The 27,408-nt window shown below is 37.4% G+C and overlaps 1 protein-coding gene and 1 long non-coding RNA gene across 2 annotated transcripts; one reads left to right on the forward strand and one right to left on the reverse strand.

The window, feature by feature from the left end:
• Positions 1–173: 173 nt before the first annotated feature.
• On the reverse strand, positions 174–24,874 carry LOC111565600 (SEC14-like protein 2). Its single transcript, XM_023265767.3, has 12 exons — positions 24,560–24,874; positions 21,317–21,392; positions 13,705–13,748; positions 12,983–13,045; positions 12,710–12,898; positions 11,303–11,398; positions 11,147–11,207; positions 10,980–11,063; positions 10,787–10,893; positions 5,039–5,178; positions 1,888–2,057; positions 174–1,811 (listed from the first exon to the last, which is right to left on the reverse strand). The coding sequence occupies exons 1-12, from the start codon at positions 24,611–24,613 to the stop codon at positions 1,654–1,656; spliced, it is 1,242 nt and encodes a 413-aa protein (XP_023121535.2). The 5' UTR covers positions 24,614–24,874; the 3' UTR covers positions 174–1,653.
• LOC129349156 (uncharacterized) lies at positions 2,809–27,408 on the forward strand. Its single transcript, XR_008602055.1, has 3 exons — positions 2,809–3,014; positions 13,451–13,554; positions 26,799–27,408. It is a non-coding gene; the product is annotated as an uncharacterized LOC129349156 (long non-coding RNA).

The raw sequence follows: 27,408 nt of genomic DNA on the forward strand, positions 1-27,408 counted from the left end.
GAATTCCTACAGCTTTCCTAAACTGGGGAATTTGCCCAAATTATACGCCTGAAAAAGAGAAAAAAATACACTTTAAATATGACACATGGAACAGAGGTGATAGAAAGACAAACTTTAACCAGTTTTAAATTAAATGGACAATATATAAAAATGAATTCACTTGACATTTTACATTTTGTTCAAAATTAACTTTTATTTCTTTACAGTATACGTTGGTCCAACCTTCATTATGTGGGATTCTCATCAGTACAGTTTTTATAGTCAATATGTAAAATAATTTCTTCCTCAGGACTATTTAAGTCATTGGGGCTCCTTTTAAAATTGACATAAATCAGAATATAGAATGAAAAACCTTCTATTGTTGTCCACAATCTACATTCAGTTCTTGTCTGGTGAGATTTTCAAAAACAAGTTTCCTTCACTGACTCGATGTGAAAAGTGTTTAATACTCAGAAATGTAAACGCTTCTTACCTAAAACAAATTATTATTGAAAAGCTCTTGACATCTTTGTATGATATAAATAGTTATATAGAGTTCCAACCCAATATTTGCTGTAAATAAATTAGGAAATAAATATTTAAAGACCCTGCAAATGTGAAAGTTTGTTGTTGAAACCACCTGAGGCACAAAATAGGAATAAAAATGAACATTTCTGAGCTGAAAAGGGGATTCAATGAGCCCCTCCATGTAATTATCATTTAAATATGAACGTTTCTGTTATAACAGGAAGAAAAAGATGCTTGATGGGAACACACTTTAAGTTAGTAACAAGAAAAAACATTATTTGCTGTATAAACAAGGCAACTAATTTGCTTTTACATGGCAGATAATGTACATTTTAGCATTCTGTTACCAACTAAACTAATTCTAAAGCACATATTGTTGTTTGTCATTAAGAGAACCGTGTGCAAATGTTTCTGCTGTTTATCTACAGAAAATGAGCATATTTTGCTCCAACACACTGTCTAACTTTGATTTATTCACAATATTTTGATGCAAAATCTAACAGTTTTGGGTGAATGCTGCATAAATATGTTAAAATAAGTAGCTTTTTCTCATAGAACGGTGAGCAGAAACTGTTAAAAAAAACACTTCTGGACTGTTAAAAAAACACAAACAGGTACCACTTACATCTGCTGCTACATTGTGGTTGTTTTATGCTTTATTTAATGTGTCTCCACGTTTTATTAGCTGCTGAAAGTCAATTTTAATTACCAGATTTGAGCTAATGACAGATAATGACAATAAATTTCATTAATTCATATAGATAAAAATGTATTTTTGCAAGTTAGACAATGTGAGGGAGTTGAAATGTTTTTTTGCAAAAAATAATTTCATTCTAATGCTGTGTTTTATTGGCATCACCTGTTTTATGCGTCATTCTGTCTAATAATATGAACCAACCTGAGAGACTCGGGGCTATTTTGGAAACATGTTGAATGTTTTTCTGCAGAAAATCACAAAGTAAAACAAAATGTGAAGCTCTGTTCTTCCACATTTGAGATCCAGTGTGTTTCATAGACGTTTTTCTAGTGGAGAATGTGTGAAGTTTTCCAACATTCAGATATAATACTGCTAAATGATCCTGTTTAAATCAAGTACGTCAGGCTGTGCTTCTGATCGGACCACATGGAAGATTTAAATGATCATCTTCACTGTGTCTGGCTGCTGTTTTCCTCTTCCGGAACGTTTCCGCTCGGCTTCCCGTTGCTCTGCGGAGACTGTAGCCGGTCCGGAAGCAGAACCTCCACGGTGAAGCTGATCCGTTTGGCCTGAAAGATGCTGTAGGTGTTGTCAAACCTCAGCACGTCTGTGGACAGAACAGATAGGAACAGATAATAACGCTGTTGGTTTTAACGTTGCAGTAACGTTGGAGTAAGACTCACAGACTCCTGGACGTTCGCAGGTCAGAGATCCGTCCTCTGGGACCAGGTGAGTGTTGTATCTCTGGCTGGGAACCACTTCCTCCATCTGGGCCGCCTTCTTCCATTCGCCCTTTTTGGCCTTTAGAAAAACCCCGAAACCGATGTCTGCACCCTCACTGGCAAACTGCCACCTGACAGGACACAAAAACATGTTTATTTTTTTTGTTATCTTGTACTTTAGATGGAAAATAAATAGGTAAATTACAGTGTTGTGACAGCAATTTAAATATAACTAAACATATAAACACCAATCAACCACAAAATTACAACCACTGACAGGTAAAAGTGAAAGTAGATTCTGGACTAGACTGTCATGTAGAGATGGAAGATGATTTAACCCCCAGTTTCTGATTTGTAAAACTCCAATTCTGATTGTGAAAATGCAAATAAAGAAAGAAAGAAAGTAAGAAAATTGGAGATTTCACTCTTTGTTTCATCTGGACCCCATTGAACCAGGTCCAGATCAAAAACTAGTGAGCTTAGGTGGGTTGAATCTTGAATAGATTGTCGTACAACGATTAAAGACTTTATAAAACATGATTTCTGACATGGAAAACCATTATTTTTTTTAGACGAATAGAGTGGCTTGAACGCAGTTCAAATAAGCAGTAGAAAACAGTATTAAAATACGTAAATCTATACATACTTGTTTACATTTTGGAAAATGAAATACGCCGAATTATCAATGAACAGTTACCTTTTGTAGTTCGTCGTTAAATGTCCTGGTAACTGTTACAGAATTACTTTTCTAGTGAATAAATATTTAAAATGTGATAATTCTCAGTGGAGTTCCGGACTACAGACTGTAAATCAAAGATGGCTCCTTCACCACCACAGGCGCGCTCCCGTGTCCTTTAGCGCGCGGTTACGGGAAGTTTTAAATGTAGCGGTCGAAAAGCAAACAACAGAAACAAACATCCTGTCGTTCGTCTGTAAACAACAACAAAATAAGTAAATAGAAGCTCGACGACGAAAATTAAGCTAAAAGAGTTTAAAGAGGATGAAACGAGTATATACTGGAGCGACTTTTCCAGCTACCGGGACCTGAGAGGATTCAACCCCGACGACCGGCCTCTTTCAGCGGACAGGTATCTGCTTCTGTCTGGCTTCTGTTGGATTTGAGTTTTAAAGCCGTTAAGCTAACATGCTAACACACTCAGAAGCCCATATCCTGTGCTACTACGGTGTAGCAGTCGAGCTAACGTTAGCGTGTCACCATGCTAATGCTACCGGCTAGCATTGTTGTGCTATAGGCAGGCTAACATGGAGCAGTGTGTGTATTACATCTAAGTTTACACAGTTAGTTTAATAGAGTTTCTGTTATAAATCACCAAAGTGGCCGTTTCAGTTATAGCTGCATTTAAAACAACAGCGCCCAACTGCTTTCCAGTCAAACATATCGGGATTAGCATTACGAAATTAGCCTTACATACAAAGAACTAAAACCTTACAGAGAATATATAAAATACTACTTTACCTCACTATTATACATATTAAGGCTAAGGCCCTACTGTTTAATTAATTGTGGAGAGTAACCCAATAAATGCAGTAATGCAGCTAAGACCTAAATTACAGAACTTAACCTAACTATTATAAATAAAGCTAAGACTCTGCAGCATTATTCATTATGGAGATTAACCTGACTATTTTAGAGCTACAAGTTTTGAGCCTGTTAAAACATACATGAAAAACCAACAAATCCAAGGACTTGATGGATCCCCTGTAAGCAAATTTTGCTTTTAACGTTCAATTATTATTTTTACAGGGATTGTTTTGTTTGTTTTATTTTGTAATATTTCATGGTTTTTCTTTGTAACAGGATGAAATCTCCAGCAGAACCAGGCTCAGGGAGGGCAGTTATCTGCCTCAACCAGTCAGGATGAGGGCAAAGAGGGGCAAGAACAGGATAGCAGAGACAGCAAGACACCAGGAAACGGAACATAAATACTCAGAAAGTTTTTGTCAGTTGTTTTGAGAAGTTGTTTTTGGCCGGCAGCTCATAGTAAATACAGATAATAAGAATATCACAAGTTGATGCCTTAAAACAGTTTGTTTTGTGAGCCAAATATCCAAAACCAAAATTCATTAAACTTAGGGCTGAGCGATTTAGTGGACAAATATTGCGATTTTAGTTGTTTTTTTTTTTTTTTTTTTTAAACGATTTGGTTCAATATTCACTGTGTGATTTATTTAAAATGTGATGAGATACCATCAGAACATTAGACATTAGCTGCTATATTCTATGTTAATATATTAGTGGTATAAATTGCTTCAAACATGTATTTATTACTTTTTAAAAATTGGTATAAAAGATAGAGCAATCATCACAAAAAAACTGCAACAGTTTAATTTAAATAAATAAAGTGATAATGTTTAATAAAAAGTACAAAAACAAAAAAAAATGACCTTTCTGTAAACAATATCTGACATTGAAACTTATCAATCTTTCATGGTTCAAGAGCAGCTTCTTGGTATTAACTATTCTACAGTAAAGATTAAACCCTGAGCAGCAGCATAATGTATATCCTGAATTGCATCTACGTTGTGTCTCTTGTTGGTCTCCTCACATACACCCTTCTGTTCCTGCGACTAATCTGTGACTGGGCCTCATCAGTAAATACGACTATTTTCCATGCGGTTGTCCTCGTTTTCCCTGTAACTAAGTGGTTTAGAGGCGCTCCTGGTCCTCTGAGGCAGTTTTAGACAGTCTTCTTTTGACAGGAGTTTTGCTGATTGGAGTCTTGTGCTTGTCATTTAGTAAATTTTGTTTCTGTGTGAAGCTGCTTTTCTGTCGCTCAGTGGACAGAAGTTGATGTGTTGATCTTCTGACAGTGTGGTCAGCCTGTTTTGGTGTGGATGGTCACGCATTGGATACAGCTAATCCAGTTTCTGCAAAGCCATGTCAGGTGCTGTACTCTGTGGAATCTTGTTTTTTATTCATTTTAGGCTTCATAACTTGTTATGGTCTGAAATATCTCTAAATCTGCAACATTTCTGATTATTTCCAAGTTTAAGAAAAAAGTTGTTTTTCTTGAACTTGCTTTTAATGTTAGAACTGGAAACTTATTTTAAAAATAGTAAATAAATACAGGTAAATAAATTAATTACTGACCTGAGGACGCAGCCTGGAAACAAGATCTCATAGTCCAGCTGCTGGGAAGACCCTCGACTGACGATCATACACTGTTCATAGTCTACCTTAACATGGTCCCGCACATAGTAGGAGGGGGGAACTGGTCCAACATGGTTTATCTGCAACGGAGACACAAAAAGTCAAAATACAAATGTCAAACACATACATATAAATATGTGTGTGAGTAGGAGGCTAAAAAGAGAAAAGCTTCACTTACTGTGCCTTTACACATCTATGAATGCTTTTTAGTTTTCAGCTTTTGCATAAAAGTGTTTAGAAATTCAAAAGTATGTCAGAAAAACAACAAAGTGCTCTCTTTTTTTCCACTTTCTAGTTTATTAACATCAAATCAAACCAGTCGTTTCCAGCACAGTGCAATACAGAACCACACCAACAGAGGGCAGTGATTTCCTGATGTCAAATCTAATGTCAGTCCAGCAGGTACAAGCAGGTTAATGTTGTGTAGAAATGACAGACAGAGGTGATACCAGTCAGTAGAACTTCACTGAATCTATTGAGTTGTTTCCTTTTTGGGAAAATAATCAGAAAGTTTAGGAGTTTTCAAAGTATGTTGGTTTGATAGTTTGCGGTGTTTCTGGGATGTGGGCGTTTATTATGAGGGAAGTCCAACTCATGTGAAACCACTTCTCTAAAAGTCTTGCAGAAATGCCCTTACAAATTTACCGGTATTTGGAAACTACCCCTTACAAAGACAAAAGAAAGAAAGAAAAGAAAAATACAGAAATCGAAGGCAGAAGCTAGAAGAAGAAAACAAACAGTAGTCAGTGAGGGAAACATACATGTTGTGCAGAACTAAACCCCAAAGGAGGAAGAGAGTGAAGGGAAAAAAACCACAAGATGTTTAAGGCTCAACATTTTCAGCTTTCACCAAGTTTTCAAGAATAAGGACAATTCTAAGATTCACATTTAGCTGACATCTGCTGGCCTCTACTTTTAGATTTGTATATTTCTGTTGCATTTAACCTGGATTAACTAACCTTATTGTATGTTATAGTCTCGTATAATTCCTGGGATGTTTAATTTTTAAAGCACTCAGTAATCCTGTGATTTTGAAAACTGCTAACACAAGTAAAGCTGTCATTAAAGCTACATTTACCCCCTTTAAAGCCTCTGTTTTTTAAGAGTAGCTGAAAATAATGAGCCTTAAAGATACAGTATATTGCAGAGTATACTGTATATTAAAAGTACATTTTTCAGACCTTGAAATTATTCCCCAAATTGAAGACAAACAGCCAGAATTATTCTACTAAATGCCTCTTTTGCACTCCACAAAGGATCACACTCTGTGTAAGTCTGGATATCACTGGTCTGTTAAGATCAATAAAAACTGAATTCCTACATCTAAAAAAACCAAAACACAGTACAATGTCAAATAGGGCTGCACAATTAATGAAATATAAATCACAATTTTTGCTCTAATTACCATGATTGTCTGTGACGTTGATATTTTAAATGCTCCATTCATAAAAAACAGTCCATGTAGATAAAATCACTTGGTTTCATCTTGCATTCAGCTGACATTAGAGCGCCTTATTTTGTTTTTTCCGCTGCTGCTGCAACTGAGTGGAGGCTACTTTCTCTGTGCAGTTACTTTGCTGTTCTCCTGTTCACTGCATGTGATGCATTTAATGAACACTGGTAAATTGTAGTGTGTATTGATAAGCAGAAGTTGAGCATGTGAGGCATTTAGGACAGAATTTTATATATAGTTTGCCTTTAAAAGATGCATAGAAGTATTATTTTGCTGCAAAAATGTGCACATTAGCAGGAATGTAGCACAATAATGAAGTGATGCAGCACTGTTTATTTAAATGCCAAAGTATGATAAAAATATTTGTTCCTTTAAATTAATTAGGAATCAAGTTCTCAGTATTTACTAAAAATCCTGATTGTTATTTTGATCGTAATCATGCAGCCCTATTGTCAAGGACACACAGCTAACTAACTAGTAAAGTAGTTTAACAAACAAGTTGAATAAAAGAAAACAGTTTGAGGCTGAGAATCTCAACTCCTCCAATCTTGAGCGAAGTCAAAATGAATGTGTCCTTCTGTTCCTCATATGTCATGTCCCCAATTTTTTATCTACAGAAACAGTGACAAATACAGGTCAGTTTTCTCAGCTAGAGTGTCGTCTACGAGTGCAGGACTACTGAAGCTGCTATTAGCCTCATGCTACACTGGCTTCTAAAGAGTCTCAGAGAGGATGTGCTGTGTTGAGACATTCTGCAGTTTCTACACGGCGAGGCGGGACGGCACTGGGATAAAGTGGGAGAGTTTCTTGAGTATTTTTCCTAATTTATTTCTCATCTGTAATCTTCTGGTTGTCTGCAAGTACAGGCTGCTTTTCTGTCTCTACACCTCAGTTCAGCAATTTTATGAAAAAGTTCACGTCTGACCATCTCATATTTGTCAGATTTTTTATTCATGTACTAACATAACTGCACAAGGGTTTTCTAATCATCAGTTAGCCTTTCAACACCATTAGCTAACACAATGTAGCATTAGAACACAGGAGTGATGGTTGCTGGAAATGTTCCTCTGTACCTCTATGGAGATATTCCATTAAAAATCAGCTGTTTCCAGCTAGAATAGTCATTTACCACATTAACAATGTCTACACTGGATTTATCATTCATTTAATGTTATCTTCATTGGAAAAAGGACATTTCTAAGTGACTCCAAACTTTTGAACGGTAGTGTATGTTGTAACGTAAAATGTGTAAAATTCTTGGTCACAGGTAACTTTTTCAGCAAAAAGCATATAGAGGGGTTGAGGTCATGTAGATGTTTTAATCCTTTTCTTCGTGCCAATCTGTGGATCAGTGTCTGAAGTGACATAACTTGTGAAATAATGTAGCTAGAGTGATGAAATTTTGCCGGCTCACTGATATGTACGTACAGTCTTTAATGGTACAACCCTGCTTTGATGGAACAACACAATCTAATTATATGATTATGCAAATTTGGTTAAAAAAAATCTACGTTTTTGTATTTTGATATTCCACCAACTGTAGTACCTTCATTTTTCACCCTAAAAGGCAGTTTTCCTCCTGTGATTGGCACCAATAGGAGTTTTTAAAATGTAGGTGCCAGTCAGAGGCATACTTTATGAGAAAAAAAACAAATTACAATCATGTTTTTTGCATTTATTGATAGTCCTTGAACATGCATTGAGCAAGTATGAAAGCGAGAGAGATGTATATAATATTGTTACTGAGCTAAAAGAAAAATGCTGGTTTTTCAACTCACAGTCCTTCAAACTATTTTATGAAAAGTGGTACCATGAGCAATTTTTGGACTTGTTAGCAACATACACATGGTCAACTAGTGGGGCATTTGGTGAACTGAGGCAGAATGCTTCAATTACAATTCTCAGAGCTCACTATCTTTTCAGTGCAACTCAGCAACAAAGAGGAGGTAACCAGTTTAGTATACAGGCGGCTAAAGCGATCCATCCTGCTACAGACTGCTGGTCCAGAACAGTCCTTGCCCCGTCATTGACCTTCTGTGATCAGATCGACTCATTCATGTGGAACAGGATCCCTCACACTGGCAGCATTAGCAGAACACTTCATGATCCGTCGTTATAGAAAACATCCCATCCACTGAGCTCTAATTTAGCCTTTTGTAGCCTGGATGACAAGTGGAGTTATTTCTGCTTAGGAAAATGTTCTCTTATGATCTTTTACTCAGCCAGGTCATGAAAAACTGCTGGGACAGCAGCTCGTATACAACATAGTTTGCCAATCAAATGTAAACCCACAATATTTACAGTGCACAGTGTGCACGTTAGCAGGCGAAGCAAAGCTGTAAGCTGCCAGAAAGCTACATTAGCATAGCGCAGGATGCAAATAAATGAAAAAAAAAAACTACAGAGCAGGAGTCAAAAGTGTCAGAAAACAGAACTGATTCAAACAGCAAGCACACTGTTGACTAATTCAGCACTGAGTTTTTAAAATATTGCTGGAGGACTGTAGTTGGAATCAGACTCGTATCCAGTGACAAAAAAAGCAACGTTTTCTCATATTGCAACTTCAGTGCATTCACCATTAGTTTTATAGTCCTGCATGCAATTACTGTATCATGATGAATAGAATGGAAAATGATCCTTATTTATATGGTTACATTGAACATAATAATGCTAGCTGTTGACATTAAAATGTGGATTTATTAGCTATACATTGTCATTTAAAGAAATAAGCAGTTGGACTTGGTTTTGTAAATATCTAAATTATTACTTCGGTGCTCATTTTTGCTTTTGTGGTAGTTTTAGGATTAAATAGCATTAAATATCAGTGTGTTGAGTGCAGACAGCTTGCTCCCAAATAGATGACTATTCCACACTGTCCAAAAACACAGACCATGTTAGTGATCGCTGTTATTAGCCTGTGGAGCTGTGTCTAAATTATACTACCATCCCCATATTCTTTGTAACAAGGAAACATGCTGTTCAGCATAACATAGTGATGCATTTTTAATAGTTTATGGACAACAACAAACCTCAAGCTCAGAGAGAAATGAGCTACATCAGGGTTTGGATTAGAGACGATTTGGGGAAATGTGTAATTGCAATTTTTCTGATAAACACTGCAAATTTATTGACAATGTAATGTTTTTTTTTAACTCAAACTTCAGTTCAATATTCACTGTGTGGCTGTCACACAAGGAGGATGGCAAAAGTTCAAACTCTGGGTCAGACAACCTGCAAAATGTACAAATTGTGGCTATTAAATAATGAGACTGGGATCATTTCAGTTGTTCCATAGTGTGCATGTCTGAACAATATAGTGTACAGTGGTGGAAAAAGTTTCTGGACACCCCATTCATTTGCATGTATATTCCATAAAGAATCACTCTTAGGTCTTCAAGTGCAGTTTCTTTTAGTACAATCACAGCCATAATATTAAACAAATCCTAAAAAAGCCATTAAAAACTACAAATTTATTGGTTCCTTAAAAATAAATTTTGAGTATTGGGTCATTTTGGTAGAATTTAGTTTTGTTAGTTTTTCTTGTAATCACAAAACAAGAAAATCATTTGTATTTGTTTGCATTTGTCTGATGCAGTCACACCTTTTGAAAGACAAAAAAGATTTTTCCACAAATATTTCATAATATTTGAGATTGTGTAAAAATTTAAGGGTGTTCAAAAACTTTTTTCCAACACTGTATATTGATTAAAGGACAGCACAAACAACCACTGAAAGTTTAGATCTGCTCAAATTAAATTAAATTACAGGATGAATTTCATTATTTAGTCACACCTTGCAAGTGTCAAATTGTAGCCTTTGCAGTTTTCTTCCTGCATTGTTTTAAATGTTCGTTTAAAATCGTGTTACACAGACAGTTCTTGTCAGTAGAATCTAATCATTCTTTGGTTTTTTGGTCTTTTCATGGAATTTGTTAATTAAGCATACTGAAAAACAATTTAAAGGTTTGTTTAAAGTTACAAAACGACTGGTGCAGGCCTGTACAACAGCACAAATGATTGTGAAAAAGATTTTACCAAACCGAATTCAGTCAGATTTGAATCAACACTTCATATATCCTACAGCCAGTGGCAGATTACTGTTAATCTGATATCTTACTGAAAGGAATTTATCCTCATAGGTGAGTCAGTGAGCCCAAATAATTGATTTTATATCTGCAATGGATACTCGTCTCCTCCAACTTATCAGCCATCTTTTATACATAAAACCTGACTCACCCTGGTCCGACAGCGAGGATCTCCATCAGGATCCGTCAGTTTACCCCCGTAATACGCCGGCAGCTCCTCTGCATCGATGTACTTCAGTAAAACCTCCTGCCAGTTCGCTGTAAAACAGACAAACACTCACTTCAGTTCATTTGAATTAGGTCTGTGGGTGACATTTTCTAAAACAGGATATACAGTTTCTCACCTCCTAGAATGTAGATCTTTTGTCGCGTGTTCTCGCTCAGAAAGTGTTTGATGAGGTTGTAGGCCACTGGAAAGAGTTTTGGAGCTGCATAGAAAATAAAAATAAAAATCAGATTGCATTTAAGGACTGTCGGGATGATTAAAAAACACAGACAGACTAGGTTTTACCTTTAATAACAAACAGTCTCTTCAGGCCTTCTGGGTAGTTGTCTTCAAACATCTGGAGGATCTGGTGTGAAAACATGGATGCCAACAAACCCTTGAGTCTGCCATCTTTTTGAGAAATCTGTGTTTACATTATGTGTGTGTGATTCTCTACTATACCTCTCCATATGTTTCTATAGCAGGCTTCCATAAGTGTTTGAGACCGAGACCTTCGACATCGTAGATCATAGTGATTGACTCCACATTCCTCCCCAGCTGGATGAAAACAGTGAATGAAAAACACAGAAACTTAATCCATAAAATGCAAACATTAAAGTGACTGTAGTTCACATGACAGTAGTGACTAATAATTCTAAAGGTGATGGTTTATTCTTTGCTCTGAATGTCCACAAATTAAACTTGTACAAGTCTGTGAGCCCCAAAATGTTGAGGAAGTCACTAAAAATAGTCATCAAAGCATTGTGCTAGAAATAACTCAGTTTAATGTAATGAAGTGACGGCAAACCGAATGATGAATCCATATGACATCTGATAGAACCAAACCTGCAAACTGACCAGATTACCAGCAGTTTAATTAGTGAAACTAGCAAACTGATATATGGAGGGTATTTTCACACTGAAATGTACTTTATAAGTGGGAAGAAATTCATTAACCCTCCACAGTTTCTGACACTTTTTGGTCCCATCACATATTTTTTTTTGGAATTTCTTTTAACTTGATCTGGTGAAAATGGTTTATTATTGCTGGATTTTGAATTGAGACACGTAGATTAAAGTCATTGCAATGAACTCTAACAATCTAAAGCTTATTTCTGGCTGTTTTTCCTGATGGAACTGTACATCACGACAGACTCACAGACCATCATGAAGCTAACAATCTGATGATTATTTGTTATTACAGTTCTGCCTTTCCTTAGAAACCTTTGTACAAAGTTGTGTGTAATGTTTATTAATCTTAAGATTTATGTCATGTTTTCAGCACTTTTTGCACTGAGCCAAATTTTAAAAAATCAGGAGACAAATTTGATTCATGACCATACAACCCAAGGGTAGAGCAGAGGATTTGCTGTGGCTATGTGGTCCCTTTTCTTGGGTACTATTTGACTAAGAAAAATGCAATCTAATGCTGTGGTTTCTAGCTTTTTTTTGCTTAGAAGCACTTAACAGGAAGCTCTGCATGCCTAGTCAAGTTGCACATCTGTGAGTTGTGAGAAACTCTTATCAAAGAGTGGTGTTGCTTTATCAGATTGTTCCATTTATAAACATTAAGAGGCCAGATCATGTGGTACTGATCTGGTAACTTTTGTGCAGCTGTTTTATAATTATTTATACCCTAGTAATCATCTCTCAACCCAATGCTGGGCTCTTGACTCTCACATTGGAAACCACTGACCGAATAGATCCTTTTAGGTTGGATTTGGGTTCCACTGTAGCTTAAATGATTAAATGGGTTTTATGTGCAGTTGCTCACTTTAAGGAGCTAAAGGTGCTTCTTCCACTTCTATAAACGATACAGCTCTGCCCAGAACACATTTTATTATCAGAATCTACGTCCCAGCATCTTACTCTCTCCGACTGGAGGTTACATTCCTTCCGCAGCATCTCACAGTCTCTGATCTTGGACTTGATGAAGTCTTGTTTAGAAGCAGACAGGAAGAGGCCTTTGGGATCCACAGGTCCGATGACGTCGTACCAGATGGGACTCCCTTCACGGTCGTAACCACACATCCCTCCTGACAGATATTTCTCTATCACCTGCAAACAGCAGTCAATTTAAATGTCAAACAGCTGCTTTCATCACTGTGTACTGGAATACTTTGGTAGATTCTCAGTTCTTACCTCTGGTGCATGCCATTCAGTGATGATTGTATCTACTTTCATATGTTTCCTGAACTCCACGTGCTGGAAAAAAGTTGGTTTCATGTTAAATTCAGAACCAAATTAGTATTTTTTATATTTGTTGATGGTAGACTGAATATGCAGCAACATGTCTGCTCGAGCACGATGTAGTAATTTAAGTGGCTTAGGAGGTTTTAGACAGTAGGTGGTGTAAAACCTGACCTGTCAGCAGGTAGCAGACTAATTATATACCACTGTGTGCACAAAACCGTACAAACTATACGCTTTATGCAAACGAAATAAATGTGAACATCTGCTGAATATGTCGGAGCTGTGTGTTCATTAGTTTGATTCAAAGTTCTTCTGCCCCCTAGTGGGCAACAATCCTTGCTTTAAGTTGGGTAACCGTAATCTTCTGTCTTCATAAGTACTTATTTAATCCATTTTATCTATGTCTTATCTCCTCAGGCTGCTGCGATGACACAGTTTGCCCACAGTGAACCATTACCTCACTGCTCCTCTCTAATCCGGAGCCACTCCCACCCTGACGGATTTCACAGCATGTGCTGGAGGTAAGAGCACTTCTAGGAATATACGCTGAATGAGAAGCATTACAGTTGTACTTTGGCTTTAAGTTGAGTACATGATTTTGTCCTGCACTGCATTTCTACAAGAGAACTACTCATGCAGTCGCACAAAAACATAGATTTGAAGTCCAGTACCTTTCGCAGCATGGCCTCGGACTTCTGGACGTTGAAGTTTCTGGCTGAAAGAGTAAATAAGGAAAAGGGAGGTAGACATGATTAAGACATCCATTGTGGGAGAATTACATTTACTAATATATTCTATACGTTGTTGTAAAACTTACATTGTACGCAAGCAAACAAACTTTATCAAACTATTTCAAAACACAACTTACAAAAGGCTTTATAGGAGGTGGAAAAGGTAGAGAAATTAAAGAGCAAAGAAAATATGCACCAAAAAAGAATTAATATTTTATCTATTTATTGATTAATTTGATCAGAGACCCTGCAGTTACTATAGGAAACATCTGATGTATTGCATATAGAGTGTATAGCATTAAGCTAATTTTCAATTCCCATCCCTGGTTGGGCTTTTTGGTGAAAGTGAACAAAGAAGACCAATAAAAGCAACACAACACGACAACATCAGCACCTCCTAGATATATACAGAATAGATAAAACACTTGATGTTATAACAAAAAATGTAGTATGACAATGAATAGTGTAAAATCCTGTTTGCACATTTGTTCCACTGAGTACTTAGTTCCAAGTTATAGGATCTTGTGTAAATACATAAAATAAAAACTGAAAGAAGTCATAATGACAATTAAGTACATCTTGAAAGCACAGTTCCTCTAAAGACACATGACCATTTATGGTATAAAAGTGCTTCTTCTCTCTTTTTAAAAGGGTTTTAAAAGGTCAGCTGGGCATATGGGAAAGACCAGAATCTGCTTAACACAGAGAATTGTTCAAATGCTTGAAATAACAGCAACAAATAAGAAGAGGATTTAGGTGGATGGAAGACACAGTTACAGTTGAAGCTAATGATCCCACCACATCCTGTTGCATTGTTCTGTCTTTTGAGGCACCAGTGTTCCAATAAGGGCACTTTTAGCCAAAGAATATCAAAAAATTACATATACAACCAGTAGATAAACTAAAAATGTGGTGATTTAAATCTGTATACAGTTGTGCAGAAGTTGTTTTATACTCTGTGTGAACGCAGCGCTTCCACAAACAATACAGGGACAAAATTCAACCAAATTAAATCAGTTGAAATTGTAAAACTGTAACTGGCGTCCAAAGACTTCCTCTTCTGTAACACAGTGAGGATTAAAACTACGGTGTCAGTATGACTGATGCAGAACAGAGTGGACACAGTCCAACGTCTAATGCTCCTTCTAAGGTGATTAGCTTTAGCTCACTGTCTGGGTGGAAAAGCACAGCAGCGTTGTAGCTGTGAAGTGAGACTTACAACTTAGTCCTGCGCTGGATTATGCTGCAGCTAATACTCCATTCTGGCACATTAACTGGGACCTCCATGGCAACACGGTGACTCAAACTTACAAAAGCACAAAGCTGGATCTGGCAGGTGACCAGGTCGGGTGTTGTTTTAGGTCAGTGATATCCATCCAATCACCTCACTTTCCTGGTGAATACAAGTTTTAACCTGTTCACTTTATATACTTGTGGCTGCCTTTTATTCTCCAGTATGTTACTGTAAGAGTTTAGTTATTTTCTCTGATTTCTGGCATTGAGAATAATTACATAAACACTGTTGATGCGTGCTCGTGCCATATCTCTTGCTGTCAGTTGGTTTTTTAAGTTGTAATCCCTCTTTGTAGCATCAGGAACTTTTTTTTGGATGCTTCCTAGCCATACTCCTAACTGCTGTTTCCTTCTCTTTTTAAAAAAAGTTTTTATCTTGTCTTTAGTCAACTCAGGTTGTCTCAAATGTGCTACATATATAAACTTTATTCAGTTTGTTTTGATTGCAGTTAATCAAACTTTGCTAGCTGACACCGAATGCATTGTCACCAATTGCTTTTTTTAGACTTTAATCAGTCTTCTGAAGTTTCTTTTTTATCCATAACATTAGATTTTTTTTTCAGTACTTCACAGGTTGCTCTGCCCTACTCCAACTGCAGTAGCCTGCTTGTTTTTATCAATTTTTTCATCCTGTTTTTGCTTAGCATAGGTTGTTTTAAATGTGCCATATAAATAAATTCAATTTGATAACTGCAAATCAGTCATTGCTAGCTGACATAAAATGCATCGCTGCTAGTGCACCAGAGAGAAGATGTTGCTCCAAAAAGGAAAAAAACTCAATTTTACTGCAAAATAAAGAGAGATTTACCTGTTAGGCTTAAATGATATTGTTTGAACTTGTTTGGCTTATGCCTAATGGATGTAGTCATTTATATGTACACTACCATCCAAAAGTTTGGGGTCACCCAGGAAATTTCATGTTTTCCATGAAAACTCACACTTTTATTCATGTGCTAACATAACTGCACAAGGGTTTTCTAATCATCAATGAGTCTTTCAACACCATTAGTTAACACAGTGTAGCATTAGAACACAGGAGTGATGGTTGCTGGAAATGTTCCTCTGTACCCCTATGGAGATATTCCATTAAAAATCAGCTGTTTCCAGCTACAATAGTCATTAATTAATTACAATTAATCATTAATAATGTCTACACTGGATTTCTGATTAATTTACTGTTATCTTTACTGGAAAAAAAACTGCCTTTCCTTCAAAAATAAGAATCATTCTGTGACCCTGAACTTGTGAACGGTAATGTATATAATATATAAGGTAAAGAATACTGGTTGTAATGTAGTTCATGGCTGATATTAGGACTTTCCATACAGCTCATTATCTGACAACTTCCAGGCTAATGCTGATATCTCTCACACCACTAATGGTTAGGTCTGGGCGATATGGCCTTAAAAAAATAAAAATAAAAATCCCGATTCACGATTTATCCGATTTTTTTTTTTTTTTACCCCCTACCTAATCTCTGCACTGGAGTCCAGTCTACTTTATGCAAATGAGCTGCAGCCCTCTCCAGGTAAACACACCGGATCGCAGCTGGAAATGCGCTGCATGTGGCATGCTGGTCCGGTTGCGGTGCGTTTCCTGCTGTGATCAGGTGTGTTTACCTGGAGAGGGCTGCAGCTCATTTGCATAAAGTAGACTGACTTCTACTTTATGCAAATTCAGTGAGGCGTGCGCAGATTCCACGCGTCGTGAAACTGTCCTCAAACTTCTAAACTAGGCGTCGGTGACATAAAACGAGGACAGATTCAGCTGCTGCAGATTATTTCTCGCTTCAGATGCTTTCAGAAATACTTTTCGCTGACGTGTTTTTTGAAATAAAAGGGAAAGTTTGCGGCCGAGCCGCTGTGTTTATCCGACTTGTCTGCAGGACTGTCCAGCTGAAAGCTCGGTCATGTGACCACGTAGCGTCCTGCTGTTGGTCAGTGCTGTCATGTGACCATGTTGTGGTCCGCTAGTGACCACCGTCCGTGTGATTTTCAGATGCGGTGCGTTGCCGTGCAGGAAAATAGCATCTAGTGGACACGTACCTTTAGATCTGCACCGCTCGCCACCATGTTGTTTGTGTATCAAGCGCGGGGGGGGAGGGGGGCGCACTCTGAACTACGGGAGCCCAGCGGGAAGGCGTTGGTGGAGGATGTTGATGAGAAAATCGATTTTCATTAAAACAAATCGACATTAAGTACAAAGTCGAATTAATCGATAAATTCGATTTATTCCCCCAGCCCTACTACTGGTGCATGTTTACAAAAGCATTATGACAATGTTGTCATATAATCAGCACCTCTGAAAGGCTGCATTTTGATTAGTCAGTCGAAAATTACACAAAAAGCACACATGTTGTATTTTTATGCCGCACAAGTGGGTAAAAAGGCTAAAATTGTGTCACGTCTGTAGCAATGAATATAATAAAAGTTAAAGGAAAGCAAAAGTCACAACATTTTCTGCCATGTGTTTGAAAGTATGCATGTGATCATGATTATCCAAAAACTATTGTGACTTATTCTAGACTTCATTGATGATTAGAGGGAGAAACTGTAAGAGTTTTGTTTCTGTGGTATAAAAAAGTAGACTACTGTATAATACTTTGTAATAATGTGCTCCAGTATATAGACAGACATGGACTGAATTGGAGTCGTGTTTTCCTGCTGGTTATCTCTCAGGGTGGAGCTCTTTAAAAGATAAATGCAATCTGAGTAAAAGTTATCTGAGGCCAGACCAGCGTTTTCTACGAGGAGGAAGATCATTGGCCTCCAGTACAAGACGATATCATATGGGAGGGTCTAACTAACTGACTCTGTTGTGCAGTCCAGTATACAAGAAGTGATTCACTTAGTAACAAGGAGGCAAACAACTCAGGGAGGGTTCATCAGGGATCAATGCTGCACATAAGAGCACCGTCTTTCACACAGTGATGGTGTTTACATGAGCAACAAGATCCTGGTCATGGAGTTTAAACTGGTTTTGTTTATACTGAGGATACAGTATTTCCATGGAGCACAGAGAAATCTGGTTATTTCTATTGTTGTGATTTATACTAGTATCCTGGTTACTGATTAGTGCTGCAGTTTGTGCAGGCAACACAAACCATCAATTTAGTGTGACATCCCCGCTGTAACCCTAAATTAATTCGACCGCTGCTTTTGAAAACGAGGCCACATTAGTGTATAGCAGGCTTAGCACTGTTCAATGCCAACATCGTGTTGTGGATTTGTCTTATCCACCTTTGATAACTAAGTAGCTAAAAAGGCTAACATAGATACAATTGCTTCCCATGTGTGACTGGTGGGATAGAATTGTCATGATGGAGTTTAGTGACTCAGACTGGAAAGAACGTTTCTTTATGAGTAGGGCTTCATTATACTGGGACTGTTTATAAGACCAGGGGAAACAACTGTTCGAGCACCAGCTACATCACCAATGAGTGGTCATAGTGTGGTACAAGCTGAAGATTTGTAGAGATTATCACTTGGGGTTGACAGAAACAAAGTCCCAAGCCAAGAGGAAGTAGTCTAGATAGTGTGTTTTTTCTGTTACGTAACTCGGCTGAACAAGGCTACAAAAAAAAACTGTGAAAACATTTTAATTTGTCGCGTTATTACCATTTAGCAGGTCTTTCTGTGGTAGGTAGATACAATCAATCGGTTTTAACTGAGGTAAATCTAACATTTGAACCCTGTAGTTCACACTTTTCAAACTAATTTTTGCTGCAGTAACTGAGTGGAGACTAGAGGCTTCTCTGTTCACAGCTATAGTGTCCAGCGATAGTCTGCATGTGTAAATAGTAGTAGTAGCTTCAGAAAACAACCGAAGTTACACTCTCACCTTTTAAACTAAATAATTTCCTAATCTTTGGGAAACACGTATTGCAAAGGATGCAACCAAGCACTCATTTAAAAGTCTAGTTCACTGTGGAATACAGATTCACCTTCTGCTGACTGACTTAATCAGCGTTGTGTGAAGTTGTGCGGCTTGAACGTAACAGATGCAATCATTTATTTATATCATATATAAGCTAAAGTCTTGTATGTAATGTAATGTAGCTTATGACTGGTTTTAGGACGTCCCATACAGCTCATTATCTGATAACTACCACACTACACCACTGGTGCAGGGACAGTACACTCTATGACCTTGTTGATGTCTTACAGTCATCACCCTGACAGGTCTTATAAACAGTCATTGGGGTAAAAAAAAAAAAAGCACTAATATTGTATTTTTCTGCCTCATAAGTAGCTAAAAAGTCTAAAATCGCTTCACAAAGACAAAGAAAGGCAAAAGTCACAACACTTTCTGTCATGTCAGGAGTCGGATTACATGCATGTGATCATGATTATCCAAAAACAGCCGTCTTGTGACTTAAACTAGACATTAGTGGCAGTCAGAGGAGTACGGCTTGGGAACAGAGTTTTTGCTGTCAGAGCGTCGATGTTTCGAAGTAAAGAGTCAAAGTTTACCACTGCTTGTATTATAGCCAGAGAAGAGCTGCCTTTTACTCCAACATTAAATCCCAGATCATCCGCATGAAAAGAGGATGAAATGAACAAAATATCACCTATAGGTTGAGCAGGCGACCCATAAATAGGGGCTATAGTTTCTGATGCAGCAGTCATGGGTTTAAATCTGGCCTATCCAACCTAAAAAAATAAATAAATAAATCCGACCTATGGCCATTTACTGCATGTCTTTCCCTCACTCTTCTCCTCGTGTTTCCTGTCTCTCTCTCTCCACTATAATAAAGGCAAAAAGGCCAAAAAATAACTTTAAAAATGTACAAAATATTAATGTGCAATAATAAAAAATAACTAGCTGTTTGTGTGTGGGAACTGACAAAAAGTTACCATTTATAATTTATTATTTGGTGCCAAAAGGTAATGTAAAAAGCCTGTGCAGATAGCCAGGTTGTTGGAAGATGTTTTGATGCAGCAGTAATTGTATCCTGGTTTCTTTCAGAGTGCTTTACATATGATAATCTAGTTTCTCCAAACCAGGAGAAATGCTTATCTAAGTTTCTGAAACCAGAATGTGATATTTACATGCACAGGCAAAATGTTCTCATATTATCATAAACGTCCACGCAAACAAGGTCACATCATGTTGTTTTCTTGTTTTTTTAAAAAAATGTCCTGGAAACAGAACTTTCCGCTTATGAAAAATGCCAGCAGTATAAACAAAATCTCTTTTGACAAAGATGCTCTCTTCACTGTAATTTAGTGTGATGCCCACAGTCATCATTTCAGGTCACACACAGGAGGGATTTTTTGCTCCTCAAATCCATTTCAAGAGAAACTATTTGGTATAATTCATATTTAACAGCCAAGGAGAGCTGCATCAGGATAATTATTAACGCTGTTTATGGGTGTCATCTGACGTTAAAACACTGCATTCCGTGTTCAGAGGAGCTGAAACAGGGTTTGTGTGAATATAAAGAACAAAAATCTGCCATTCAGTTCAATCATTAGTGCTCACTGTGCATCACCTCAGGCTATTTGTTGTAAATCAATAAACTATTCAAACAGCTTTGAATGGCAATCATCTTTACATTCAAGCTGGAGGTGACATAACTTGAATTATTTGGAGCAAACATCCTCCACAGAGACCTTCATTGTCCATGTTTGGAGCCGTGATGCTCGACTTTTCTGAGAGGCAAAGCAGGCGTTTCACAAGCGCCACGGTCCTTCATTTAGGCCTAATTACAGAGAACAATGCGCCCTCACTGCTGCTCCGAATCCTTTTATGAAACTCGCTGTCATCAAAATCCAGGAAACTTGAGCCCTGGAGAGCAACAGAAACACAGCAGCAGACAGACCTGCTGCCGTCGTAGTGCACCTTTAATGCGATTAGCTCTGGATTAGCCCGATACACAGAATGCTAATCAGAACAAGGCCTGCTTCGATCACTGCTGATTGCACAACCTCAACATACCCGAGGAAAATCAGACCCTCAGAATCAGTTAAATTTACTCTGAAAAGTGGAGGAAAAAAAGTTCAGGCGTGACAGTTCAACGTGCTTCTTCCTCAACCGCTGCTAACAGTGTTTACATGTGTTGCATTATGTCCCTTCATGTAACAAACCACTGCAGCTTCTGCTTTTTTTGCACAAGTGCAGTGTCACCAACAGATTTCCCTTACAGAAAAGCAACCACAAACTGATCATGAAGAAGAAAGAATAGGGGAGATGTTTCTGCTTTTCTGTCAGTGCAAGTTTCAACCTTCAGGTAGCTTTTTTTTATTTTTAAACTCACCTCTGAGCCATCTTAACAGAAAGTGGTCGTGCTGCGCAGGAAGCTGAGGAAGAATATCTTGGATCCTCGCGCGAAACTAGAGAGAAGAAGGGAAACAATTACATTTACGAGCCTCAAAGTGAAAAATAATCCCATCTGAGCATTAGAGTTGCATAAACCCCCTTAATTATTTTCTTTTAAAACTGATTTGGCTTCAAATAATATTGATTAACTAATTAGTTTTATCCAATATAGTACAAAATCTATGTAGTTCATAAAGAATACCAAACATTACAAATCAGCAAAATGATCATTTATCTGCTGCTGCAACAGCCTCCACTCTTCTCATTATAGTAAGTATATGATTTTTAAATTAAAATTGCAATTTAAAACGGCGCAATTAGCAAATCACAGAGGCTGCAATTTAGGACACATTACAGTGAATCTGGGTTTAAACTGCCAGGTGGAGGTTTTTGTGCAGATTCATTCACATGTTTTCAATCTGTTACACAGTGAATATTAAACTAAAGCATATTAAATCGCAGTATCGATTAGATATTTAACCCTAATTGTGACGCCATCATTTTTGAATATGTATTTGTAAATAAAATGTTTGTGAGATGTCAGTCAGCGTCATCCTAAAGGTGTTTAAGTTTAAATGAAGACTCTGTACAGACGAGTTATGTCTTTTAGGGATCTGGCTTAATGCACACAGAAGCTATCATGCTGAAACAGGAGAGTCTCTCTTCTAACGTGTTGCTTTTAAGATGTAATTAATCTGCTGTTCATAATAAAAAAAACATGAGTCACTGTGCTGCAGCATTAAGATTTCTCTTAAACCCTTAAGTCCTGAGCTGTTTTGTGACATTTCCACCTTAACTAGATGAGTCAGTAACAGCTTCCACAACTGTACGGCTGAAATAAGGACATGGATTAGACACGTGTGAGAAAAAATTTAAATATAACAAGTCTCTTCATCCTTATAACCAGGCTAGATTGTCATTGTTACTTCTGCCAAATCAAAGCTCTAAATTTGAGCGTGAATAACGTCCAATGATTTTATTAAACGTGTTGGTAAAAAATTTTCACTTGTAACTTTACCAAATGTGATGAAGCAGATATGAATCACAACAGTACCACGCCCCATTTAATCATAGTAGTACCATGTAGCCTTTTTATTAAATGTGCCACACTCTGCAGCTTCCCATGGGTCTGCTCGCTATGAACAAACTGAAAAACAACAGGTGTGTATGTACACTTTGGGCCTCAGTGGATAATTCACCTTCTCTGAACTTACTGCTAACAGCTTCACCTTAACTTAGACTTTCATTCTAGTAAATTACAGCAAACATTGGTGCGGAGGTGAACAATAAACAAGATTTAAATCTTAATAATGCATATTCTAATCCAGCAGCCTTTAAAGGGGCTTCCAAGGTGGAAATAATAACTTTACCAATGGCTAATAAATAATAATTTATAGCTATACATAAGCTTTAAAAGGCAACTTCAGAAGTTGAAAGAACACAAACATTCTTTGATCAAAGAAATAATGTCTTAAAAAGATAATGCACTTAATTTGCATACGTTTGTATCAATGCAGCAAGTAAAACTTTATAAAGAATAATTTTTGTGCATTTTCTGTGTAAAAGAAAATGTCTGTACTGTCTTAAATGCAAACATATTATTACCAAAATGTAGCTTTAGTCACCAAAAATGACATATTCTCTGAGGAGAACTGTTCTTTGTGGCTTTGGCTTTGACTAAATGTCTCTATTATGAGATTATTATGATATTTAAATGTATATCTCAGTCAACTGATTGATTAATAATCATTTATTATTAAATATGTCAAGACATCACTGATTGGTTGAAATCCCTTCAGGAGTTGCTGATTATAGTGAATTGTTCCTACTTTGTGTGAGCTGAAAGAATGAGAAATTTGAAGTAATAATGTTGAATTTTTAACCTATACTGTTTAACTTGAATAATCAATGACTGGATTAATTATTAGTCATTTGTCAATTAAAATATGATCAAATAGTTATTCCTGTGACTTCTCAGTAAAAATAACACCCTTGCATAAATATGAGAAAGCATCTTTTAAAGGTTTTATACTGTAGGTACTTTAACAATGGTCAAAAACATTAAAAACTCTGCTGTTTACATCAGATATTGAAGATGAGCTGCAACATTTACCTACTAGTCCATTAACTAAAGTTAAATTAGCAGCAATTTTGATCTGTTTTGTCATTTTTCATGCAAAAACACCAAACAGCTGTTGGTTCCAGCTTCTTAAATGTCAGGACTTGCTTTTTCTCTGGCATAATAGAAACTTGCTTTTGAAATTAACTACCTGCTAGATATGGGAAGTTTTAACGAGCAATTCTTTATTTAGATTTTTTAATTTTTACTATATCGTACATTTTAAGCAGACTGTTGCATGTTGATAGTTAACGAAGGATAATTGTTATCATCATATGGTTGCAATGTACTCTTTACTGATCTATGAAATACTAAATGATTAGTAACACTGGGAAGCAACTAATACAATTGATGAACCCTGTATAAGTTTGAATGTTCAAAAAAGCTAATAATTACATCTCAGAAGCTGGAAGTTTGGCCTGTAACTGATATGTAAAGCATAGTTTTTCAGCAGTAATGAAGTAATTACACATATATCTGTCACAAAATTTGCATTTTAATATTTTCTCCATGTTACTTTGTCCCAGTGCTGTTGAGTTTTTGTGATTTCAGGTTAAACTGTTTATTTTATGTCCTCATTAACTTGCTTGTATCCTCTTAAATGTGGATTTATTTGAGTGTAATTCCAATCTCAGTGCAATTTTTTTACATATATATTCATCAATTCGCAGTTAGTCACATCAAGTTTAAAAGTATAGGTTACATAAAGTCAATATTTTGTTTTTAAATCTCTCATTCCTACTAACTTGAAGATAACAGTTTACTAAGAGCAGAACATTCTTAAATAATTTCAGCAGGTGGATCAGGGAGTTTTGGACATTTCTACTTGGCAAATGACTTAAATAATAATTAAATATCTGATAATATTTATCCCAGCTCTGTTTTTTATGAAACAATATTGCCTGAGTGGTTGTTACATAACATTTATAGTGGTGGAAACAATGGTGAGGAGATATAAGACTTATTATCACTACCCTGCTATAAACCGCTATAGATATTATTGGATGGTGTAAATTCATCTCCTCTTTGTACAAATTATTAACATTATAAATATTAAGTTACCTGCTCCAGAGCTTCAGCCTGTTTAGGACTCAGGTCTCCCACTCTTCCACTCATGTCTGCGAACCTGAAACTGTCAGATGATCACAGCAGCGTTTCTTCAAAGTCAAATCTCCAGACGGACAGAAGGAGGAAGAGCTCCGTCACCGCGAACCGTGACCGGCAGCTCTCTGTGTCTGACGCCGCCCCGTGATGCTCATTTACGGCTGCAGTTTCCTGTTCGCCCCGCTGCCTGTCAGCTGCTGCTGCTGCTGAAGGTGGATAAAGCAGGAGAATAAAAAAAATGTAAACAGGAGTCAGGCAGCGCTGCTGGAGCTGCAACCGGCTGACTCGTCCAAAGACAGGAGAAATGACAGGAGGCTCACTCTGTTGCAGAAACAGGAGACGCTCCGCCCTCTGTTTAATTGGCCCCTTACGCAATAATAAGTATTATGTAATTTTAACAGGCCAGTATGCTTGACTGGCGTGAGTGTCAGGTTGATAATACTGCCAAAGCATTAAGGAAGGTGTAATTCCAAAATTTTTAAAAGCAAAATAGTTTATTTGGTAGAATGAGGATGATGGAAAAAAAATGACAAAAACAAACTCAAGATAATTGTCCTGGTCAGTAATGTTGTTTATTAATTTATTTACTGAGAATACTATAATAACCTTTACTTAAAAAGCCCACTCTAGATCCAGATGTTTTAGCCAACTATAGACCAATTTCTAACCTCCCATTTCTCTCTAAAATTCTGGAAAGAACAGTTGCAAATCAATTATGTGAACATTTACAAAGGAATAGCTTGTTTGAAGAGTTTCAGTCAGGCTTCAGAGTGCATCATAGCACAGAAACAGCTCTGGTGAAAGTTACTAATGACCTTCTCATAGCGTCAGATAATGGACTGGTCTCTATACTTATTTTGTTGGACCATAGTGCAGCATTTTACACCACTGACCACAAACTTCTATTACAGTGACTAGAACAATATATTGGCATTAAAGGGACAGCACTGGACTGGTTTAAATCCTACTTAGACAAGTTCCAGTTCATGCGTGTCAACAATGACTCTTCTGAGCATACTAAAGTTAATCATGGAATTCCTCAGGGTTCTGTCTTAAGACCAACACTGTTCACATTATACATGCTTCTCTTAGGCAATATTATTAGTAAGCACTGTATTAATTTCCATTGTTATGCTGATGACACTCAATTGTATTTATCTATGAAGCCAGATGAAACTAATCAGCTAGCTAGACTGCAAGATTGTCTTAAGGACATAAAGACCTGGATGACCTGTAATTTTTTACTACTAAATTCAGACAAGAGTGAAGTCATTGTATTTGACCCCAAACATCTTAGAGAATTGCTTTCAAAGCATATAGTTACTCTTGATGGCATTACATTGGCCTCCAGTACTACTGTGAGGAACCTCGGAGTTATCTTTGACCAGGACATGTCCTTTAACTCACACATAAAACAAATCTGTAGGACTTCCTTTTTCCACCTGAGAAATATTGTGAAAATCAGGAACATCCTGTCTCAGAGTGATGCAGAAAAACTAATCCATGCATTTGTTACTTCTAGGCTTGACTACTGTACTTCCTTATTATCAGGTTGTCCCAATAGCTCTCTGAAACATCTACAGCTGATCCAAAATGCTGCAGCCAGAGTACTGACGGGAGTTAGCAAGAGAGATCATATTTCTCCTATGCTGGTTTCTCTTCATTGGCTTCCTGCTAAATCTAGAATAGAATTCAAAATCCTTGTTCTGAAATATAAAGCTCTTAACAACCAATCTCCATCATATCTTAAAGACCTGATAGTACCATATTATCCTAGCAGAACTCTTTGCTCTCAGACTGCAGGCTTACTTGTTGTTCCTAGAATCTCTAAAAGTAGAATGGGAGGCAGAGCCTTCAGTTATCAGCTCCTCTCCTGTGGAACCAGCTCCCAGTTTGGGTTCGGGAGGTGGACACCCTCTCTATTTTTAAGACCAGGCTTAAAACCTTCCTTTTCGACAAAGCTTATAGTTAGGGCTGACTGGGGGACCCTGACGGGGTGAGCTGGTGTTTTCATTTGCACAACTGACTTCCCCTCTTGACGTCCCTTTAGTTTGTCCCTAGTTATGCTGCTATAGGCCTAGGCTGCTGGGGAACCTCTCTTGATGCACTGAGCCCTTCTCTAACTACCTATGTATTTACTATATATACCATTATTGCATTACATTCACTCTGTTTCTTTCTGTGTCCTTTCTCCGAGTGTCCCTGGTCCCAGAGCTGGATGCTTCAGATGTGTGGTTGTTCTCCCGCCTCCAGCTGCCCATTTCCACCGATCTACTCTGCATTGCCCTTACTATACTTGATTTGCTCATCTACATATTTTTGAATTTACCACCAGCTATATATGTAGTATATTTAATGCCAGAGCTGTACACCATAGCAGTAAACTATAATTAGTTTCCATGTTAGTTGTACTTTGCATGTATCATCTGTCTTATCATGCATGTATTATACTGTGTGTTTTATGGTCCTTGTGTCCCCCCCACCTCTCTATCTCTACCCCTCTATCTGTATCCCTCTATCTCTACCTCTATCCCTCTATCTCTACCTCTATCCCTCTATCTCCATCCCTCTACCTCTACCTCTCTACCTCTTCTGTCCCTCTCAACCCGCCCGGCCAGCAGGCAGATGGGTCCCCCCACATTAGAGCCGGGTTCTGCTCAAGGTTTTTTTCCCTGTTAAAAGGGTGTTTTCCTTGCCACTGTCTCCTTTTGGCTGCTCTGGGGTTCAGGTATATGGGTTCTGTAAAGCGTCTCGAGACAATTTGACTATAATTGGCGCTATATAAATAAAATTGAATTGAATTGAAT

The sequence above is a fragment of the Amphiprion ocellaris genome, chromosome 6 (assembly GCF_022539595.1).
Source record: "Amphiprion ocellaris isolate individual 3 ecotype Okinawa chromosome 6, ASM2253959v1, whole genome shotgun sequence".
NCBI lineage: Eukaryota > Metazoa > Chordata > Actinopteri > Pomacentridae > Amphiprion > Amphiprion ocellaris.